At 39.4% G+C, this 23,248-nt stretch overlaps 1 protein-coding gene across 2 annotated transcripts in view; it reads left to right on the forward strand.

Moving 5' to 3' along the window:
* The window catches only part of CDH2 (cadherin 2), a 261,108-nt gene that overhangs the window by 19,758 nt on the left and 218,102 nt on the right, over nucleotides 1-23,248 (forward strand). For both annotated transcript variants that reach the window (XM_075826315.1, XM_075826314.1), the window contains exon 2: nucleotides 19,883-19,994. In XM_075826315.1, the coding sequence (XP_075682430.1) occupies nucleotides 19,883-19,994 (112 nt within the window). The remainder of the gene's footprint in view (nucleotides 1-19,882; nucleotides 19,995-23,248) is intronic.

Consider the following 23,248-nt stretch of genomic DNA (forward strand, 5'->3'; position numbering starts at 1 on the left):
GATCGGTCGCAGTCCAACTCCCAGGACCCCCAGTAATCAATTGTTTTGAAGGGGCTGCAACACCTGTATGAGCGCTGGTTTCCCTACATTTCCTATAGTTCTCACACTGTGAATCTGACACACTTGTAGCGGCAGTACACAGTATTACAGCCTTCTCCCATTTAGGGTATGTTCACACGGCCTATTTACGGACGTAAATCGGGCGTTTTTGCCCCGAATTACGCCCGAAAATAGCGCCTCAATAGCGCTGACAAACATCTGCCCATTGAAAGCAATGGGCAGACGTTTGTCTGTTCACACGAGGCGTATATTTACGCGCCGCTGTCAAATGACGGCGCGTAAATAGACGCCCGCGTAGAAGAAGTGACCTGTCACTTCTTTGGCCGTAATTAGAGCCGTTATTCATTGACTCCAATGAATAGCAGCGCTAATTACGTCCATAATTGACGCGGCGTTCAAGCGCCTGCACATGCCGGTACGGCTGAAATTACGGGGATGTTTTCAGGCTGAAACATCCCCGTAATTTCAGCCGTTACGGACCCCCGCCGTGTGAACATACCCTTACTGTGATACTGTGAACCGCCGCTTCAAGTGTGTCAGCGCTTCACAGTACGAGCAGACAAGGAATGAAGGGGAAGCAGCGCTGCGGCCTCTTCAGAACAGCTAATCGGCAGGGGTCCCGGGAGTCGGACCCCGACCGATCAGATATTGATGGCCTGTCCTGAGGATAGGACATTCGTTTTTTAGGACCAGAAAACCCCTTTAAAGTGACGGAATCTGATAATAAAACTTTAAGTTGGCTATACACACTTAGATAAACTTGCTGAAGCTTCTGATTTCAGTGGGAGTGGCTGATTATCCAATGTTTGGGGGTCTCCCGACTCGCCACTGATTGTAGAGGTTAGGGGAAAAAAGGATAGGGCATGCTCGGCTGAGCATGCATGTTTACGGTGGAGTTGGGAAGAAGCTGTTGCCCGAACGAGTGTAAGGCCTCATGCACACGACCGTATTTTTTCCCACCCGTAAATACTGGCGTAAATACGGGTCCGGTGTCACACGTATTCCACCCGTTTTGCACCAGTATTTACGAACCCGTGCTCGTAAATATGGGTCCGGTGTCACACGTATTCCACCCGTATTTACGAGCACGTTTTTGGCGGCAAAATAGCACTGCACTAATCGGCAGCCCCTTCTCTCTATCAGTGCAGGATAGAGAGAAGGGACAGCCTTTTCTGTAATAAAAGTTAATGAAATTCATACTTACCCGGCCGTTGTCTTGGTGACGCGTCCCTCTTTTCACATCCAGCCCGACATCCCTGGATGACGCGGCAGTCCATGTGACCGCTGCAGCCTGTGATTGACCTGTGATTGGCTGCAGCGGTCACATGGCCTGAAATGTCATCCAGGACGTCGGGCCGGATGTCGAGAGAGACGCGTCACCAAGGCAACGGGCGGGAGACCGGACTGGAGGAAGCTGGAAGTTGTCGGTAAGTATGAACGTCTTTTATTTTTATTTTTTACAGGTTTATACTGATCGGTAGTCACTGTCCAGGGTGCTGAAAGAGTTACTGCCGATCAGTTAACTCTTTCAGCTCCCTGGACAGTGACTATTTACTGACGTCGCTTAGCAACGCTGCCGTAATGACGGGTGCACACATGTAGCCACCCGTCATTACGAGAGCTCCATAGACTTCTATGGACTGTCCGTGCCGTTATTACGGCCTGAAATAGGACATGTTCTATCTTTTTCAACGGCACGGGCACCTTCCCGTGAGAAAACGTGAAGGCACCCGTCACCAATAGAAGTCTATGAGCCCGTTATTAGGGGTCGTAATTACGACCCGTAATAACGGGAGTTTTTACGGTCGTGTGCATGAGGCCTAAGTGTATATCCACCTTTAGGAGCTGGTATTTAGTAAATAGAAGGAACAATATTTTGTTTCTTTCTTTAATTGTATGTTATACTATGCTCCTTTTTTTTATTAAACGTTTAGATGGAATTATCTATGATTTTGAGAAAAATGTATGGAGATGAGGATTAAACCCATTGGAGACTGGTTCTAAGGTAACAGGGTTTATCCATGAATTAGTGTTAAATAGCACAGTAGGGTTTGCTGCTGGATAAAAAGAAAAGCAGCCCTACACCTTCATATTAGTTACTACAAAACACTCTTAATGAACGTACTGCACAAATTATTAAAGATAAGGTCCATTTGCTGCTCTGAATCTAAACCACTTTGATTTTTTTCTAAATCTGTTTTCATTTCACTTATTTAGATAATGAATGACCAGCGTGATCGGAGGTCTGCAGTCAGGGCCTTCATTATAGAAAATCCCATTGCTGCCTTAGCTTTATAGAAATGTTACGCACTGACCTATTCATTTCTTTTTTTGGTGTATTTTTTAATGTATCCGACAAAAACGAAAACTTGTCTCTTATGGAGCTTTGAATCCTTTGTGTCACTGGAGGAGCATTTTTTTTGCTAAATGTAAATATCCTGAACGCCAGTGACCACCGCTAGATGGGTTTATACGGATTCTAATGGGTTTGACCCATGGCATAAAATAAATTCCTTAGGAAAGAAGATAAATGCTAAAGATGAAGGGTGCTGAGTTTATATTGATTCCATTGAGTTGAATAGTATCAGAACAAATCTTTATTCAGTATGTGGCTTGTAGATGTTGCTTGTGGCCACCACAATCTTTATATGTAGCAGTGTAGTCTCTGCCATTTGTCTCATACGTAGCTCCAGATCACCTGTGTCCCCGTGTACTGCATATTCATAGAATTATCTATTTAACAAGGCATTTTAAAAAAAAATAATCAAAAAACTAAACAGGTCTCTTAACAAATCATGTCTATGGGACTTATATTTTGTCACTTGTTACAGGGACACTTGTCCATCCTTTCTCAGGCCCAGATGTTTTGCTTTTGTTATCTGCTCATATCTATTTTTTTCAGTTTTTGTTTTGTTTTTTGGTTAAAAACAGCATGCAAGTCATTTTTTGGTATCAATTTTTATAAATGCTTTAACTTAAAACCAGGATAACATAAATGGATTTCTACAATAAATTCACGTCTAGTGGCATCATAATGGATTCAGAAAATCTTCTTGAAATTGCTGAAAATGGGTCGAAACAATGGGATGAAAACGGCAAAATGCTGAAGACCAGGCATTTTGTGCTTTATGTTTTTGTTTTTGAGGGGCTGAATAAAACTGTTTAGACAATTGATGTATACATTTTATATCAATGTGCATCTTTTTTTTTTTTAATTCTTGGGTTCCTGTAATAGTTACTGGAGTGAACAAAGTAGAATTTCCCCATCCACAATGGCTTTTTTGTATCAGGTGTTTTTACTGTTGCGCTTTGTCCTATATAAATTAACAGGATTTATCAACAGATATGTTGCTTTCTTATTTTTAATTTGACACCAATGGGACATGGCAGGTGCCAGATTATCACATATTCTGAATTGAAAATTGCAGTTCTATGTTGGATTATCGTACTTCTTCAGGATTATTGGATGTCACATTTAAGGCATTTCTTTTGCAATTGACAATAATCGGGGGAAAACTGATCCTGGACAGAAAAAATAATTTGTGTGGAGCAAGTGTTTTTGTTTTGACTTTTTTTCCATGGATTAAAATCAATGCAGTCCTATCCAGTTTTTCTTATTTTTTTATTTTTTTTTATCTAAGGCTCTGCTCACTCTTCTCCAATCCTTATAAAAAATAAAAATGGATGTATATATAAATCTTGTTTTTAGAAGTAAAAATAAATTCCAAAACTGTAACAACTAACATCATGAATTTCTACATCCCCTGTCTTATTTACCTCAATATGAAAACGACAGAAAAAATATATACTTAACATACTGAACAATGCAGCATGCGGATGGCAACGGATGACTATTTTGATATAAAAGTGGCAAAAAAAAGATCCTATTGAAATGAATGGAATCCACCATCAGATACATTGCATGTGTTTTTTTGTCCAATACCAGGTATGGCAGCGGACCAAGGATCTTAATAGAGACTTAGGGAGAACTATATGGTTATTGTAAGTGCAGATCAAAACAAATTCTTCAAGAGTGGGAAGCCCGGAGACTAGGTAGCCACATTTTGCAGCAATGAATCATGTTGTGTAGTGTATTTCTGTTTCTGTGTACCCTGAGAGTTTTAATAAATAAGATGGACGTAGAGGGCAATTTATGGTAAGGAATTGAAATCTTAGATTGGCTTGTATGGGATTTTCTTAGAAGGGTGGTGGACATACAACTGTCTTCAAACCTTTTTTTTTTCCCAGTCTTCATCTTTTTCTGAAGTTTATACTGAACAAGGACTTGTAACTCATGGTCATGATGCTTGGTCCACTTATCTCCACAGTGCGGCTTCTATCCATTCTACAAAGTGCACTTCCAGCTCTGTATGTTCCTTCCCGCTAATGCAGAGAGGCTGTTTTCTGTGCACTTCTCCAGGTGTCTTGCAGAGTTTTTCAATGTTATGAGCAACTCATAAAGTTTGAAGTCCAAAAGAAAAAGGAAATCTAAGAAATTCGGCTGAATTGATTTATGTGTGGTCACTCTACATTGGTCTCCACTGGGGTCACAATGTAATAGCAGTTGCCAGTGGCGGTCATTAGACACTTCTATACAATGCAGAGCTTATCTGTTTCTAGACTGTTACATTTTGTCATTTTTTTCAAACGCAAATAACTTCCCTTCCAAAAAAATCATTTAAAGGATAAGCACATGCTAGTTTTGAAAATTCCTAAATATAACTGTTTCCAGGGTGCAATTAATATTGTGCCTTAACCCCTTAATGACCGGGCCATTTTGCACGTTAATGACCAAGGATTATTTATTGTTTTTTCATGGTCGCATTCCAAGAGTCGCAACTTTTTTTCATTCCGTTGACATAGCCGTATAAGAGCTTGTTTTTTGCGGGACGAGTTGTATTTTGTAATTGCACCATTTTTAGATGCTTATAATATATTGATTAACTTTTATTAACTTTATTTTAGGAGAGAATTGGAAATAAGCAGCTATTCCAGCATTGATTTTCCCGTTATAAATTTACGCCGTTTATTATGCAGCGTAAATAACATGTTAACTTTATTCTATGGGTCGGCACGATTAAGGGGATACCAAGTATGTAAAGGTTTTATATGTTTTCCTACGTTTGCACAATAAAAAACTTTATAGAAAAAAATTACTTGTTTTTGCATCGCCGCATTCCAAGAGACGTAACTTTTTTATTTTTCCGTCAATGTGGCCGTATGTGGGCTTGATTTTTGCGGGCTAATGTGTACTATTTTGGGGCACATAGGACGTATAAATTAACTTTTATTGAATTTTTTATGGGGGGAATGGGAGAAAAGAGAGAATTTTGCTGTTGTCTTTTTTTGGTCGTCGTTCATCCGGCGGTTTAATTAATGTGTTCATTTTATTGTTCAAGAAGTTACGATCGCGGGGATACCATATATGTGTATGTGTTATTTGTTTTGACACTTTTATTAAATAAAACCACTTTTTGGGCAAAAAAAAGTTTTATTTTATTTTGACTGTAATTTTTATTTTATATTTTTCACGAACTTTACTTAACTGCTCTCCATTTTTTTTTAGTCCCACCAGGGGACTTCACTATGCGATCTGTTGATCGCATATATAATGCTTTGGTATACTTAGTATACCAAAGCATTATTGCCTGTCAGTGTAAAACTGACAGGCAATCTATTAGGTCATGCCTCCGGCATGGCCTAACACGCATTTGCCAAAGGCAGACCTGGGGGCCTTTGTTAGGCCCCCGGCTGCCATGGAAACCCGACGGCGCCCCGCGATTTCTTTGCGGGGGCGCCGATGGGGTGACAGAGGGAGCTCCCTCCCTCTGTCAAACACATTAGATGTCGCTGTCGCTATTGACAGTGGCATTTAATGGGTTAAACTGCCAGAATCAGAGCGCGCTTCGATTCCAGGAGTTGCGGCAGGAGCCAGGCTGTGTATAACAACCGTGCTCCTGCCGCTGATCGCGTAAGTACACTGGTAGTGCCCACGCGATCAGAGGACGGATATATCCGTCCTTTTGCGGGATCTAACTCCTGCACAGGACGGATATATTCGTCCTTAGTCGTAAAAGGGTTAAAGATTGGCTATCACCTGGATAAGGGTATGGATTTAAATTAAGAATTGTTCACCAAATAAAATAAATCTATAAATCTAAGTAATTTAAAGAAATTTAACAAAAAACAAAAACAACGGTGTTGGCCAAATGGGAGGTAATGGGAGTTACCTCCCATTTGGCAAGTATAGCCAAATAAGCATATTTAGAATAATGCACATAACTTTGCAAATAATACAATTTACACTGTAGTTATCAGCATCATAGCGCCTATTCGATTAGCTAGGAGATAGGGCATTAATAAAGTGGTGTCAGATCCTCTTTAAGCAGCACCTCTCATGTCTCTGGCACCGTGCTATAATCCCCGGTGGCATACAGTATCAGAACATGATATCTCGCTAGTTATCACAATTTTTTTTTTCACATAATGATTTATTTTTATGCTAGCGGTTTTTAAAGTAAAACGGATAGCCTTATCTAGGTAATAGGTACTATTTAAGTTGGCAGGCTGATGAATAGGCTTGACATAGATAGGTTTTGTTCTGTTACTTACATCTACTGAAGACCGATATTATAGTTTTTTTTAGGAAATGGTCTTCTTATGGGGAGGAAAAGAAATACAATTTTTTGAAGCAACAAAATCAACTGGTGATCTTATATGACCTTCAAAGTTAAGGTAGCCAAACACTTTAGATTAATGTCTGCCGAAACGACTGATTTCAGTAGGGACGCCCAACCATCTTATCTGTATGGTGGCTTCCAGAATCTCCCCCAACAGCTGATGTCGGGGGAGAGAAGGATTGGGCAATTGGATTTCTATGGGGAGATAAGCCGCCACCAAAATATGTCTGGGGTACCGGAAGAAATAGCTGTCAGCCGAATGCTCGTTACTCTGTAAAAGAAGTCCCATGCATTCCAGAGTAGTCCATGCATTTGAATATTAAAAAATTTGAAATATTACATTTTTTTTAAAACCGTCTTCAAAATATAGAGAATGTAGTGCATTATTTTGAGAAAGTGCACATATTGTTTTTTTTCTTCTTTTTTTTGAGAATACATTGTATGTATTTTGAGCAAATCAAAAAGACTGGTGACAACCACCCACCATAGCAGTTGACAAGTATTGGCCGTCCAAGCGCAGCTATTGCTAAATCTTTCTGTCATAATAGGGCAGTTATCTGGTGAGATCCATACAGGCTACAGTAGACTACAAAGGCTGTTTAACCTTGTGTTGTTTGCTTTTGGTTGCTTAGTGTTTCCTTCTTTCTTTCTGTAGAACTGTGGTATCTATCTGTACCGTGTTAATGAAGCATAATAATATGTTACATTCCGAGAAGGTACCGCAGTGCTCTAAATAGGATGGACACAACATTTTGATCTGTTTCCAAATGCATACAGTACAATCTGAACGTTTAGATCTAGAATAATTTGGGCAAAATTGTTGTGAATTTAGTGTTGTCAGATTTTGGTACAAGCAAGCCAGCATTGATATATAAATGTACCACTAGGGGCACTTTCCATGATCCTGACATGTGGAACTTATGTATTTCACTAAGGTGCCCAATTCAAGCTTCTCTCATCCTGTGTTTTTCTTACTATCACTCTTACGTGTGCTGTTTACCCTTAGTGCTCTATCCCCTCCCCCATCCCAGACTTTTACTTTGGATAATGCAGTGTTTATTTTATATTTATATGAAATAGCTTTTTGAAGAATAACGTTCTTACATTAACCCCTTCCCTCTTTAGCCACTTTTGACCTTCCTGACAGAGCCTCATTTTTCAAATCTGACATGTGTCACTTTATGTGGTAATAACTCCGGAATGCTTTCACCTATCCAAGCGATTCTGAGATTGTTTTCTCGTGACACATTGGACTTTATGTTACTGGCAAAATTTGCTCGATATGTTCAGTATTTAATTGTGAAAAACACCAAAATTTAGCGAAAAATTGCAAAAATTAGCATTTTTCTCAATTTAAATGTATCTGCTTGTAAGACAGGCAGTTATAATACACAAAATTGTTGCTAATTAACATCCCCCATATGTCTACTTTAGATTGGCATCGTTTTTTGAACATCCTTTTATTTTTCTATGACCTCACAAGGCTTAGAACTTTAGCAGCAATTTCTCACATTTTCAAGAAAATTTCAAAAGGCTATTTTTACAGGGGCCAGTTCAGTTGTGAAGTGGTTTTGAGGGCCTTATATATTAGAAACCCCAAAAAAGTCACCCCATTTTAAAAACTTCACCCCTCAAAGTATTCAAAACAGCATTTAGAAAATGTCTTAACCCTTTAAACATTTCACAGGAATTAAAGCAAAGTAGAGGTGAAATTTACAAATTTCATATTTTTCTGCAGAAATACATTTTTAATACAATTTTTTTTATAACACAGAAGGTTTTACCAGAGAAATGCAACTCAATATTTGTTGCCCAGTTTTTGCAGTTTTAGGAAATATCCCACATGTGGCCGTAGCGTGCTACTGGACTGAAACACCGGCCTCAGAAGCAAAGGAGCACCTAGTGGATTTTGGGGCCTTATTTTTGTTAGAATATATTTTAGGCACCATGTCAGGTTTGAAGGGCTCTTGTGGTGCCAAAACAGTCAAAATCCCCCAAAAGTGACCCCATCTGGGAAACTAGACACCTCAAGGAAATTATCTAGGGGTGTAGTGAGCATTTTCACCGCACAGGTTTTTTACAGAAATTATTGGAAGTAGGCCGTGAAAATTAAAATCAACATTTCTTCAAAGAAAATGTAGGTTTAGCGATTTTTTTTCTCATTTCCACAAGGACTAAAGGAGAAAAAGCACCGCAAAATTTGTAAAGCAATTTCTCCCGAGTAAAACAATACCTCACATGTGGTAATAAACGGTTGTTTGGAGACACGGCGTGGCTGAGAAGGGAAAGAGCGCCATTTGGCTTTTGGAGTTCACATTTAGCAGGAATGGTTTGCGGAGGCCATGTCACATTTACAAAGCCCCTGAGGGGACAAAACAGTGAAAACCCCAAACAAGTGACCCCATTTTGGAAACTATAACCCTTGAGGAAATTATCTAGGGGTATAGTGAGCATTTTGACCCCACAGGTTTTTTGCAGAAATTTTTGCAAGTAGGCTGTGAAAATGAAAATCTACATTTTTTCAAATAAAATGTAGGTTTAGCTAATTTTTTTTCATTTCCACAAGGACTAAAGGAGAAAAATCACCATAAAATTTGTAAAGAAATTTCTCCCGAGTAAAACAGTACCCCACATGTGGTAATAAACGGCTGTTTGGACACACGGCGAGGCTGAGAAGGGAAAGAGCGCCATTTGGCTTTTGGAACTCAAATTTAGCAGGAATGGTTTGCGGAGGCCATGTTACATTTACAAAGCCCCTGAGGGGACAAAACAGTGGAAACCCCCCACAAGTGACCCCATTTTGGAAACAACACCCATTGAGGAAATTATCTAGGGGTATAGTGAGCGATTTGACACCACAGTTTTTTTGCAGAAATTATTGGAAGTAGGCCCTGAAAATAATAATCTACATTTTTTCAAAGAAAATGTAGGTTTAGCTAATTTTTTCTCATTTCCAGAAGGACTGAAGGAGAAAAAGCACCACAAAATTTGTAAAGCAATTTCTCCCGAGTAAAACAATACCCCACATGTGGTAATAAACGGCTGTTTGGACACACGGCAGGGCTTAGAAGGGAAAGAGCACTATTTGACTTTTTGAGATCACATTTAGCAGGAATGATTTGCGGAGGCCAGGTCACATTTGCAAAGCCCCTGAGGGGACAAAACAATGAAAACGCCCAAAAAGGGACTCCATTTAGGAAACTACACCTCTTGAAGAATGCATCTAGGGGTGTAGTGAGCATTTTGACCCCACAGATGTTTCATAGAATTTATTAGAATTAGGCAGTGAAAATAAAAACAGTCCTTTTTCTTCAATAAGACGTAGCTTTAGCGCAAATTTTTTCATTTTCTCAACAAATAAAGGAAAAAAAGAACCCAACATTTGTAAAGCTATTTCTCCCGAGTACGGCAATACCCCATATGTGGTCATAAACTGCTGTTTGGGCAAACGGCAGGGCTCAGAAGGGAAGGACCGCCATTTGGAGTGCAGATGTTGTTGGATTGGTTTCTGGGCACCTGTGGGCCCAAAACAGTGGAAACCCCCCAGAAGTGACCCCATTTTGTAAACTACACCCCTCAATGCATTTACCAAGGGGTGTAGTAAGCATTTTAACCCTGCAGGTGTTTTGTAGAAATTAGTGTGCGCTCAATGTTGCAGAGTGAAAATGGGATTTTTTTCCATAGATATGCCAATATGTGGTGCCCGGCTTGTGCCACCATAACAAGACAGCTCTCTAATTATTATGCGGTGTTTCCCGGTTTTAGAAACACCCTACATGTGGGCCTAATCTTTTGTCTGGACATATGACAGGGCTCAGAAGTGAAGAGTACCATGCGGAGTGGAGGCCTAATTTGGCGATTTACAAAGTATTGGTTCACAACTGCAGAGGCTCAGATGTGAAATAATAAAAAGAAACCCCTGATAAGTGACCCCATTATGGAACTGCACCCCTCAAGGCATTTATTAAGGGGTGTAGTGAGCATTTTCACCCCACAGGTCTTTTCCATAAATGAATGCGCTGCGGATGGTGCAAATTAAAAATTTATATTTTTCCCTAGATATGCCATTCAGTGGCAAATATGTCATGCCCAGCTTATGACGCTGGAGACACACACCACAAAAATTGTTAAAAGGGTTCTCACGGGTATGACGGTGCCATATATGTTGAAGGAAACTGCTGTTTGGGCACGCTGTAGGGTTCAGGGCCGAGGGAGCACCATTTGGCTTTTGGAGAGCGGATTTTGCTTGGTACTATATTTGTTTGAGTATTGCTGGTGTTTTATAATGTGGGGGTACATGTAAGCGGGGCGGAGTATATAAGGGGCATAGTCAGGTGGTATAAAAAAATAAAAATAATCCATAGATGTGTGTTACGCTGTGAAGCAATCCTTTCTGCACAGGCCGGTGTCGCACTGATAAATGGTGTCATTTCTTATCCCCCTTTTGGTCCACACTCCGCGCCTTTGTAGTTTGGGGAATTTTGCTGGGAAAGTATTATCCTGGTATAATACGGGCACCGTCGCTTCCATCGGATATGATTGGGCCCTCCCTTCCTGGTTCCCTAATTTTAGGTCCTTGATAAATCGCCTCTTGAAACAGAAGAAATGTTCTCCTCGGGCACAACTGCATATTTTTTTATTTCCTGACTTATTGGAGCCATAACTAATTTTATTTTTCATAGACGTAGCGGTATGAGGGCTGGTTTGTTGCGGGACGAGCTGTAGTTATTATTGGTACCATTTTGGGGTACATGTGACTTTTTGATCACCTTTTATCCTATTTTTTGGGATGCCAGGTAAACCAAAAAACGCAATTCTGGCACAGCTTTTTTTGTTTTTTTTTTATACAGAGTTCACCACGCATTATAAACTACATGTTACCTTTATTCTGCGGGTCAGTACGATTCCGGCGATACCTCGTTTATAGAACTTTTTTATGTTTTACAACTTTTTGCACAATAAAATTACTTTTGTAAAAAGAATGTATTTTTTCTGTCGCCAAGTTGTGAGAACCATAACGTTTTAATTTTTTTGTCGACGGAGTTGTATGAGGGCTTGTTTTTTGCGGGACGAGCTATAGTTTTTATAGGTACCATTTTTGGATACATGCGACTTTTTGATCACTTTTTATTGTAATATTTGTAGGGCAAAGTGACTAAAAAACAGAAACTCTGGTAACGTTTTTTACGGGTTTTTTTTACGCTGTTCACCGCGTGCAATAAATAATATAATATTTTGATACCTCCGGTCGTTACGGTCGTGGCGATACCAAATACATATGGTTTGTTATTATTTTTCAATAATAAAGGACTTGATAAGAGTAAAAGGGGGATTGTGTGTTATTTGATTACTTGAAACTTTTATTGTTTTCAAACTTTTATTTTTTGCACTTTTTTTTACACTTTTTTATACTTTTTTTACACTTTTTCTCAAGTCCCACTAGGGGACTTGAAGGTCCAACGGTCAGATTTTTTTTTTTCTAATACATTGCACTACCTATGTAGTGCAATGTATTAGATCTGTCAGTCATTCACTGACAGCAAGCCGTTTAGGCTTCGCCTCCCGGCGGGGCCTAAATCGGCTTCCGTAATGGCAGAGCAGGAGACCATTGTGTCTCCTGTTGCCATAACAGCAGTCGCCAGTCCCGATTGCCTGTCAGGGCTGGCGATCTGCTTGTAACCGCTACGATGCAGCAATCGCTTTCGATTGCTGCATCGAAGGGGTTAATGGCAGGGATCGGAGCTAGCTCCGGTTCCTGCCGTTACAGGTGGATGTCAGCTGTACAGTACAGCTGACTTCCACCGCTGATGACGCCGGATCAGCTCCTGACCCGGCGCCATCTTGCCGGCAGCTACGGAAGCCGATCAGGCTCCGCCGCCGGGCGGATCTTGACCGGCTTCGGTGCTAGGCAGACCGGGAGGCCAGTATTAGGCCTCCGGTTGCCATTGCAGCCACCGGAACCCCGGCAATTTCATTACTGGGGTTCCGATGAGCTGCAAACACCTTAAGTGCAGCGATCGCGTTTGAGCGCTGCACTTAAGGGGTTAATGGCGGGGATCGAAGCTAATTTCGGTCCCCGCCGTTACAGTCGGATGTCAGCTGTAAGATACAGCTGAGATCCGGTGATGATGGGACCGGCTCAGCTTCTGAGCCGGTGCCAAACGTTTGACGTACATGTACGGCAAGATGCGGGAAGTCAGTACTTTCCATGACGTACATGTACGTCAAATGTCGGGAAGGGGTTAAAGTCAGTATTGTGAATGCAATTTTAAAAACGAGAACAAATCTGCTACTTAAAGATCTTTTTTTTTTATTGTATTCTTTTTATTGTTGGCCCTTCTTGAAGTAAAGATAAACCAAGGCACTTAATATTCATTATCTAAAGAAAATCAAAAAGGTATTTTTAAAAAACAAAACAAAAACCACCCTATTCACTTGTTTGAAAAGATTGAATAGACACAATTTGTGTTGTTGATCTGTCTTTGGCAGTCCTGGTTGCTGTCAATTTCCTTTTAGCCTCTGACTGTATGGGAAAATGTCAAATCTTTTTTCCTATTATTTGTGTTTATTAAATTTGCTATGCTGTTTTGCAACCTTCAAATAAAGTCTGTCTTATTGCACTTTTTTACCTTAATTTCCTCTCGTTTTCTAAAACTTTCAGCCAGGAAATGGGAAATTCTTTCAAGACTGTCTTATCTATTGAAAGTTTTTCTCTTCGTGGAGTCTTAGGCTATGTTCACACGGGGTCTTTTGCCGAGTTTTTTGACGCGGAAACCGCGTCGCAAAACTCGGCAGAAACGACCCGAGAACGCCTCCCATTGATTTCAATGGGAGGCGTCGGCGTCTTTTTCCCGCGAGCAGTAAAACTGCCTCGCGGGAAAAAGAAGCGACATGCCCTATCTTCGGGCGCTTCCGCCTCCGACCTCCCATTGACTTCAATGGGAGGCAGGAGACAGCGTGTTTTCTGCCCGCGGCGCTCAATGGCCGCGGGCGAAAAACGGCGCGATCATTGCTATTCACACGGAGTATTTTGGGGGAGGAATATCTGCCTCAAAATTCCGTTTGGAGCTTTGAGGCAGATATTCCTCCTCCAAAATACTCCGTGTGAACATAGCCTTAATGAGGGATTGTTTGAGGAAATAGTGATGCCTTTTGTTTTCTGAAAACGGGAAGCATAGCTAGTGAAAGGAATTGAGTGAGATTTTTATTTATGCACACGGGCCTTTGTTTTTGTGACCATTGTGTGGATTCACAATGGCCGCTGTCATTTGCAAATTCAGTTAAAAAAGAAAAACAGACCAAAGAAAATAAATGTCTATACACCAAAGATTGCCTAGCATATACATAAGCCGGAAATGTATCTATTGTAGTTGTGCAACAAATAATGATCTCAATTGAACAAAATATTTTATTAGGAGAAAATCTCCTGCAGAGATGTTGGAACAATTTATTCTGAGAAGAATTGTGTCACTGTTTCCTTTCAATGTATTAAAAACTCAAGCCAAATGTCCCTCCCCCCCACCACAACAACTTCCAACTGTTACTTGCTAGTCATGTCCCACTGTGAAGATGAAGGTCTCAGATTTTAGACCTCCTTTCCCGATTTCCATTTTTGGTCAGCCAATATGGATGGGGATCTGTCACTGCAGTGGGGGATCCAGTAAGGGGAAGTTACGCACAATAACGCATACGTGCAGTATGGCATATCTTTGTTGCCCTTGAAAGCTTTGGTATGAACAAGGCCTTATCATCTCACTAATGTCAGAGGGTATGTTACTTTTACATATCTGTCTTTACCAAGAATGGGTAATGCAAAAATAATTGGGAAGTTTTCTATATTTTTTCTTCTCCCACTCTCCTGGAATGTTTTCTCATTTTTGGACTAGTAAAAAACCCAAAACTCACTCTGATGCTAGTGAGAACTGAGCCTAAAGCTTGCCATAGACATATCATTTTATGGAGCAGATTTCTGCAGGATCCATTGGCAATCTCATGTCTATGGGGACAGCCAGCCCTGTGTCTTATATTAGGTGAAATTATGGTCAGACAATTCGGATATTTATCCTTTTGAGCTTTTGGTTACCCAGTCGGGTAAGAGTTTTGGTTGTTCAGGAAACTTTGGGGTCAACTAAAGTCCCATAACTTAATGAAAATTGTTTTGCTTGTATGTACACCTTAAGTCAGCAGTTATGTGGGTCTTGGGATTTGTCAGAACATTTAATATATGTCCCAAAGTAGACCGGGCTTTAGACTATCTGTTTTCCCTTCATTACATTTTTATTTATAATGTACGATTATATTCCAGAGAGCCTTACATAAACATCTGTATGTAATATAACTGGTGGTGAAGATCTTACAATGAAAAAGATATAACCCCCGTAGGTGATGCTGACAAGATGTAATATAAAAGTAATTACTTTTTTTTTTAGAAGTATTTACTTACTGGAGAATGTAGTTTCTAATCATCTTGATCTGGCTTGCCTGCGATTCTCCAAGCTTTTCCTCTTGTTCATGAAAATTGCTTTCACATTAATTTAATATCATCATTGGCCCAGCTAGCTTCTGTCTAGATTTGGAAATCTGGCAATCTTTTGTCTTATTGTTAGCATTTGCTCTCTGTAGTAGGGCCTCAAATTCCTCTCAGGTGGAATTTAATCACCATGATCCCAGTTCTTTGATGCATTCCCAGTGGGGAAGGGAACCACTAGAGCTTCTCAAATCCACTTTGGCAGTGAGAAGGCAAAGCCAGTCTGCATTAAGCTCAGCTTGCTCCTACTAACTAATTCTTTGGCTTTTTTTGTACTTTAACCTGTTAGTTGAGGGCACACAACAATTGTGTTTTTTTCCCCCAGACATATTCAATAAAGAAAGAGTCTTCCTTCCTAGGCAGGAGTATCTCGTAACAAGCAATATGTCCTTCGCATGCAAATGGTGGAAATAAATTTGCTCTAAGATTAGTCATTATTTTGATGCTATAGATGCACACGTAGCCAGGCAAAAACTGTATTATAAACCATATAATGGACTTTTAGGCTCCGATTAACTGTAGTGAAGTGATTTGTGTTGTAGATAGAAGATTTGCTGCTCGAGGCACCAGAATCTGCTCTGTTATGTTGCTTTTATATTAGAAGGAATACAAAAGGGTTGAGAAACATCAGTATTGAACGTGACTCTGCTAATAGTGACCCAGAGGCATGAATTTACAGAATAGGTATTATGATGGGGCTCTAATGCATAGTGAGAAACATGGAGTGTACGTGATGTGCTAGCTATGGTCACCTACCCCATAATAAAAACAACATATATTTTGTTTTATCAAAGTGAAAAATAATTGATTGAGACCAGATTGAAAAGGAGTGAATTCTGATGTAAACCACTTTGTTCATCATTTGTCCATTTCATTTCTATTTCTTTTCCTTACTTAAAGCCAACTTCCAAAAACACAGGGTGTGCGTGAAAGGGTTTATAATAATTACAGAGAAACTTCTGATTCTTAAAGGAAACCTACCAACGACTTTATGCTGCCGTCTCTGAGGGGAAGTAGTGAGAGGCATTCTGATTTCAGCGGTCTGTCACTTATGTGGAAATGTTCTGTGATTTCTGAGAACTTACAGTTTAATCGTTTCAGCGCGATGCGAGCGCTGTGAGAAAGGAGTCCGGCATATTCAATAGCTACTCCTTCCCCCTGCCCTCCAGACTCTGATTCCACATCTTTCTCTCTATCCACAGTAATAGGGAGAAAACCCGTCAATTAGTGGCCGCAAAGCAGAGGGAGCGGCAGCTCACAGAAAGGCCGGACTCCTTACTCACAATGCCCGCATCGCGCTGCAACAATTAAATTAAATTATTATAAATCACAACATATTCACATATAAGTTACAGAGAGCTGGAATCAGTATGTCTTTCACTACTTTATGCTTCCCCTTAGATAGGGCAGCATTTAGTCGCTGACAGGTTCCCTTCAAGTGCTTTTGTGTGCGGCTGGGAACTCTACAGATTTCGGCAAACATTGCAATAAAAAAATTCTAAGCACCTTCAAGACAGGACCTTCCTTTTCTATATTCCCTTTGCTACAGTCCCCTTTAGTCCTTGGTGGGGGTGGGGCTGGCTCCACTTGTCTCTCTCTTATAAACAAGCTGCAAATGTCTTGCTGCATCCAACAGGAATCAGAAGGGAAGATGGAACAGAACCCAGACAATTTATTTAAACACATTCTTGTAATGTTAAAAAGAAGAACAGACTGATTTAAGTTCGACACAAACTTTTTGGTTTTCAATGAGTGATCATCCTAATCTTCCTGGTTCTTAAACAGATCGTCAGGACTACATTAAAGACCCGCATGTCTTCTGTCAGAGCAGCATGAAAAAAGGAACTGGGAAAAGAGACAAAACTTATAATGTAGGTGTATATGCCCTCATATAGTATATGGACGGACAGAGGTTTTTCTGACAGGGGGAAACCCTTAAAGTAATAGCCCTATTTGTGTACTATATGAATTATGGCAAGAAAGGACATGAAGTTGTGTTCATGTCAACACATTTGTCCAACATTCGTTGATCTGCACATGTTCACATCCGTCCCATATTAATGACTGATACATAGAGGTAGAGGACTCCACACAGTATTGACCCCTGAGTACTGAATTCTGACACCTACAGAATTGCTGGTCATTTCCTAACCCACTCACGTCACTTTAGGAATCTGGGAAACCTTCTTCGCTCTTTATTTTTTATTACATAGTTACTTATGTAAAGTATTATTTGTTTGTGCTCACTAATCATTTAGTTTTTATGCTACAGTGTGGTCTTCATCTGTAAAAAAAAAAAATATATATAATATTTTGTTTTTAATCCCAGAGTTTTGGCATATAAATATTGTCTTGATGTTATAAGTGAGTTGGACTGTTTTCCAAATTTTTTTCTCAAAGGTTGGTCACAATTATCTATGCCAGTTTAATGGTGCAATTCCAGGTAAATATAAAATCCTCTTGAGGCCTTATTCACATGAACGGGATAATCGGACATCACACGGCTGCATTAAAATGAATGTACTTTTATGGGACTATTGACACTGCCATTTTTTAATAGACTGTTGTGAACGTCCCATGAAAAGATAGGACATGCCCTATTTTTTCCCGTTTTCACAGATCCCTTAATAGACTCCAGTCTATGAGGGATCCGTGAAAACGGGTCCCGCACGGCCAATTTGACACCCGTTTGTGTGAATAAGGCCCTATATATGTGGTGCAGAATATCAGTAGTCTATAATGTAGCCTTAGAAATATGCAGCTTATTATGCCTGGCTAATGATTGAGTAGGCAATCCTAAACAAGAAATATGTCGAGAGCAGTTGTCTATTAATTTATATCCACAAACCTTATATATCAGTGTATAATGTATAGAATCCACTATATTACGTGATCAATTGTATATTGCAGTAGACCTGTCTAGTGGAAATACAACCAGCTATGAAAAGTCATCACTAGTCTGTAGTAGACACTTACAGCACCTCTGTTTTTTATGTTCTACATGGTTTGCGAACCCTCCGTTCTTAAGGATCTTCCTCCAGTTGTCTTGACAGGTCATAAAAAAATGCATCATTCAGCAGAAAGTGACAAGGACGGAAAAAAAATATTAATATATATATATATATATATATATATATATATATATATATATATATATATATATATATATATATATATATATATATATATATATATATATATATATATATAAAAACAAAATTCTTATGCGTGCACTGTGGTATGGGCAAAAGAGTCTTGTGGATAGTCGGAAATGGTTCATGGTAAAGCCATGATTGTATGGTGACATTTCCCAAAAGAAAAAACTGATAACGTATACAGGAAACTCATAGGAAGTTTTTCTTTAGGGTTGTTGAGCAAGTTCCAGTTCTTTGTTTGTCATCCTGGAAGTGAATTGACAGCGTGCAGTGATTATAGTCATTGTCAAAACAGACTTCTCCACCCCGAGCTTCCTGTCTGGTGTACAGTCCCTGGAAAGTCTCAGGACTATCACCTACATTCCTCCAGTGAGAAAGCGCAGGCTGGACCATTTAGTCTTCTCCAGACCCGGATGAGAGAAGCGAAGCTGTCAGTTCTCTGTCTCCTCTCCCTGACAAATTCAGCATTTTGTTCCTCGATAAGCAAGGACATACTGATTTTTTATTTTTTTTATATATACATCAAATCTTCTCTAGTAAATTGCCACTCTCGTCTTGTATGGCCGTCCTCTACTGAAGTACATTCTTCTTGACAAAGCCTGCAGCTAGGTTTCTATAGATTTTAAGCTCTTTTCGTGCCATACATAACCTTTTTGTGCTTTATTGTTTATCCAATGACAAAATAACCATTAAAAGCTTTTACTTTCTTAGCTGTTTTCAAAACCCTATTCCAAGGCCAATCTTCTCTCCGATGTTTTTCTTGTGCATTTGTGCTTTTGAAAGGTATGAGTGACAATGGCAAAGATTTCTGATTATGAACAACACAAAAGCACCCAAATTACCCTTTTTCACTATATTGGAAGAGCATTGTCGGAGATGCCCTCAAAAGAGTTAAATGCCATTTTTCCTTGAAATTAAATTGAAATGATCTAAAGTGGTCAAATGTTATACATCGGTTATGACTGCCTTCAAAATGATATCGGCTCCTGGAACGCTTCGGACAATTATCAGGTTTCCTTCTGTCTCTAGTTCATTACCTTTCTTGAGAACATTTTAAAATGCTTGACCAAATTCACCGGCTCAGGCTTGACATTTAGAGCATCCTTGTCTGAAAATAAGCTTGCGATGGTGAAATGGTTTCTGCTAGCTATATCACCTCTGGAAGAATGTTTTTGCTCTCCCCTATGACTCCACTTAAGGCTCAAAGACTGCTAAGTTCAATTGTTAAAAGAAGCAAGATTGTTTAGAGTTTAGATCTTACCAGACAAGTGGGATTTGTTTCTTCCAATTCAGTTATCAAAAAGTTTAACCCTTTGCCCTCACATTTCTAATTGTAAACCTTTTAGAACCTAAACAAGTCGTTTATACGGAGCTGGAGTGAAAAAAGGTTTTATGTCGAGTGAAATGTCTGTTGATAATGGTGCATGTGTGTATAACAGATATATTCTGTTACATTTCAGGGACCAGCACAAGCACTCGGGGGATCCAGATTATGCAAGACAGGATTTCATGAGGATGTTTATCACGCTAGTTTGTACAGGAGCGTACGTGAAGGGCAGCCTCTCCTAAATGGTAAGGTCACCAGGAAGAATACTTTTTCTGTATGTTTCCATAGTTGCACATGATGTTACTGATTTCTCTTTGGTGAAAAATGTAAGTCCTTTATAAAACATCTAATATATATATAGGTTATATATTGTGGGTAAATCAATGTTAATAGGTGTGAGTTCAATTCTAACACAAATCTATTCACATCGCTTTAATTGTTCTATTAATCACACCTTATACAAAGAATCATACCTTTTCATACTTAAGAAAGGCATGGGAATAGATCTCAGGGGTGGAGGACCTAGGCTGTCCTTCACCTGGTGCAAAAATTCAGATCACTACCCTTTCCATGTATCTAAACACTGTGGCCAAGACAAAGTGACTTGTTGGCACTAACATGCCACCCAGCGCTTGGAACATTTTCCCCACCAATATTTTGACAGTGTAAACTTAGCCCAGGCAGTCAGGAGATGCGTCAAATTCATCAAAGTGGTGCAGAATGCATGATAAATTTGGCACATCTTGCTAGACATGTTAGACGCTTTTCTGTTCTTTATACCCTCTCCTAGTTGGCTCAGTTTATGGCAGCTTTTTGTACTAAAATGTGGCACAAATTTGCCGCACGTTGGCACATTTTAAGCCACGCCCATTTGGCGAAACCACCCCCTTTCCCTCTAAACCATGCCCTCATTTTGAGCGAAACACCCTCTTGTCATTTTTTAGCCAGAATTCTGAATAGTAAATCTGCCCCATAGTTTTGGCTGACTATCCGCTGGAAAAAATCAGTCATGAGCAATCACTATTTCATTATACATTTGTCGTCCGGCATTGCGAACAAACTTTTACAATTTTATAAGGATGATTGGCCGATATTGTCTAAATAGGACATTACGGACGGCTTTTAATCTTTAGCCTTGGCTGCTTTGTTGTCTCTTGGTTCTCATTTACTGTCTTTTGGACTCCAAACAGTCCGAAATTCGCCTCCTTTCTCATTTATGATGTCAGAGACTCAAACCATTCTCTCTGGTTTTGTCCATTCACTTTGCTTTACTCTTCAATCCTCCTTGTTTAAGGGGGTTTTACACTAGGTAATTATCGCACAACTGATCATTCATAGAACGCTCGTTGCCGATAATTGCCCTGTGTAAACAGGGCAGAGATCAGCAGATGAACGAGTAAACACTCGTTCATCTGCTGATCGTATTGTTTTAAAAAAGTAAAATATTATCGTTGTCGGCATCACATCTCCCTGTGTAAATAGGGAGACGCGATGCTGACATGATGATAATGTATGGGGACGAGGAATCTGAGTAACGACCGCCCGTCCCCATACATAGATACTTGTGACTGGAGCAAAAGAGCTGTCTCGTTGATCTGCGCTTGCTGCACCGGCCAAAATTTTTGGTAGCAGCTACTAAATTGACCATTAATAAGGTTAGAGATCCTCTTTAAGCAATGGAATAGTGGAAATGAAACATTTCAGTAGTTTACACTATAATGAAATAGCCAAGCACAGGGCACCAATTGTTCCAGTTCCTCAAGTTTGGACTTAATTGAATTTACCGTATGAATATTTCAGAATTACAGAGGAAAAATGATATGTGGTGCAGTAAACATAGGGACAATGCATTCTTGTACCTCTCCCCTTGGTTGTGGAATTTCTTGCAACAAAGAGAAGTAAATTGATCTTTTGTTTTGCATATTATTTCCCTGTCATTGCCATGTACTAAAATGTCAGTGCAGCGTTTGTTATTTAGTAATATTCTCTTTTCATTTTTTTTAGAAAAACAACATTTGGTGGGATGTGAAAGCGAGCATTTGTATACATAAAATGTTGGGGGGGGGGGGGTCAATCATTATAAGTCCTATTTCTTTTGAAACAAAATGATTATTTTGGGATATTTTTGGGATGATCAGAATGTAATTTCTTGAAATATTTTTATTTTTTTCCCTAACATTCCCTGCTAGTGGACCAGGACCATGTTCAGAATAGATTATTGTCAGGAACAGTGGATTATCAGTCCATCACCATCAGACTTTATTTTGTATCTTTCATTGTCCCATTTTTGGGACTGTGGCGGTTCACTCTCTGTTTGGATTATGTAAACACATTAGGGTTATTTTGTCTGTGAGATTGTTGCTGCTTAGTTAATTTAGATGTAGTTGAGCTGATAAAAAGGTTCAGTTTCCAGTGCTTTGAAGTAGATTATAAGGACCAATCTCTCTTCCTTTAGTTTCCTATCTTGCATATAAATCTTGCTAGATGGATTGAGCAGGTGCCAGAGGAATGGATTCTTGAAACAAAAAGCTATAGACTTGATTTACCTTGACTGTGTAAAGCTATAGCTCACAGTAATGATATTTTCACATTGCATTTTGCATTTTTCAACTGTAATTGAAACTTAAATGCAGGAGGAAATGATGAACGGAGATGTTTTCTGAATTAAGGTACTCAGTTCCTCTACTGCTTTAATCGCTTAATGCATACATTTATAAAGGGTGATCTGTTTAGGAGAAGAAGTGAATTTCAAATTAGACCGGATCTGTCAGGTTTTTAGGGAATTAAGGATAGATAATTCTATCCTAATGCAACAGTCTATCCTAATTTAGTTTTTACTTTGTCCATATTATGAGATAGAACTCAGGTCTTTTTTGTCAATTACCAATTCTTTTTAATTAGGCAATAGCTTACAAGTGCACTTCTTTGTAATAAGCTCTATTAATGGCCCAGAAAAGCATTCTGTTTCATGAGCACAAGTGACATAGTCCTACATTATAAGCCTTCCATTAACTAAACTTAACTTTCATTTAAAGGACAACAATCTTACCACCGCTCTGCTGAGAGGTTCTGGGAGATTTTTATTTTCTGCTTTCCCTTTAAGAGGATTCATCACTTTAAGCCTAACTAAGGGAACCATTTTGTCGGAAGGACCAATCTCGAATTAAAAGTAATGACTATATTCAAATAACTATTCTTCATAAATAGTAGCCACTAATTCCCAAACAGTTTTTCAAATTTTCAAATCTTTGCTAAAAATGACTGAAAGTTTAAGGGTTAAATACAATTTTTATCTGTCCTGCCTCAATTCCATGTACAACGGCACAGTTTAAAATTCTTTATATTTGTGTGGAAAAAATAAATGTAATAACTTGATTTAAAGGGGTTTTCCCAATATCAATATTGATCACCTTTCCATAGGATAGGTAACAAATATCTGATCGGTGGGGGTCGACCACTGGGACTCCCACTGATTAAAAGAACGAGCTTATTTTGCCGT

The sequence above is a fragment of the Rhinoderma darwinii genome, chromosome 5 (assembly GCF_050947455.1).
Source record: "Rhinoderma darwinii isolate aRhiDar2 chromosome 5, aRhiDar2.hap1, whole genome shotgun sequence".
Classification (NCBI taxonomy): Eukaryota; Metazoa; Chordata; class Amphibia; order Anura; family Rhinodermatidae; genus Rhinoderma; species Rhinoderma darwinii.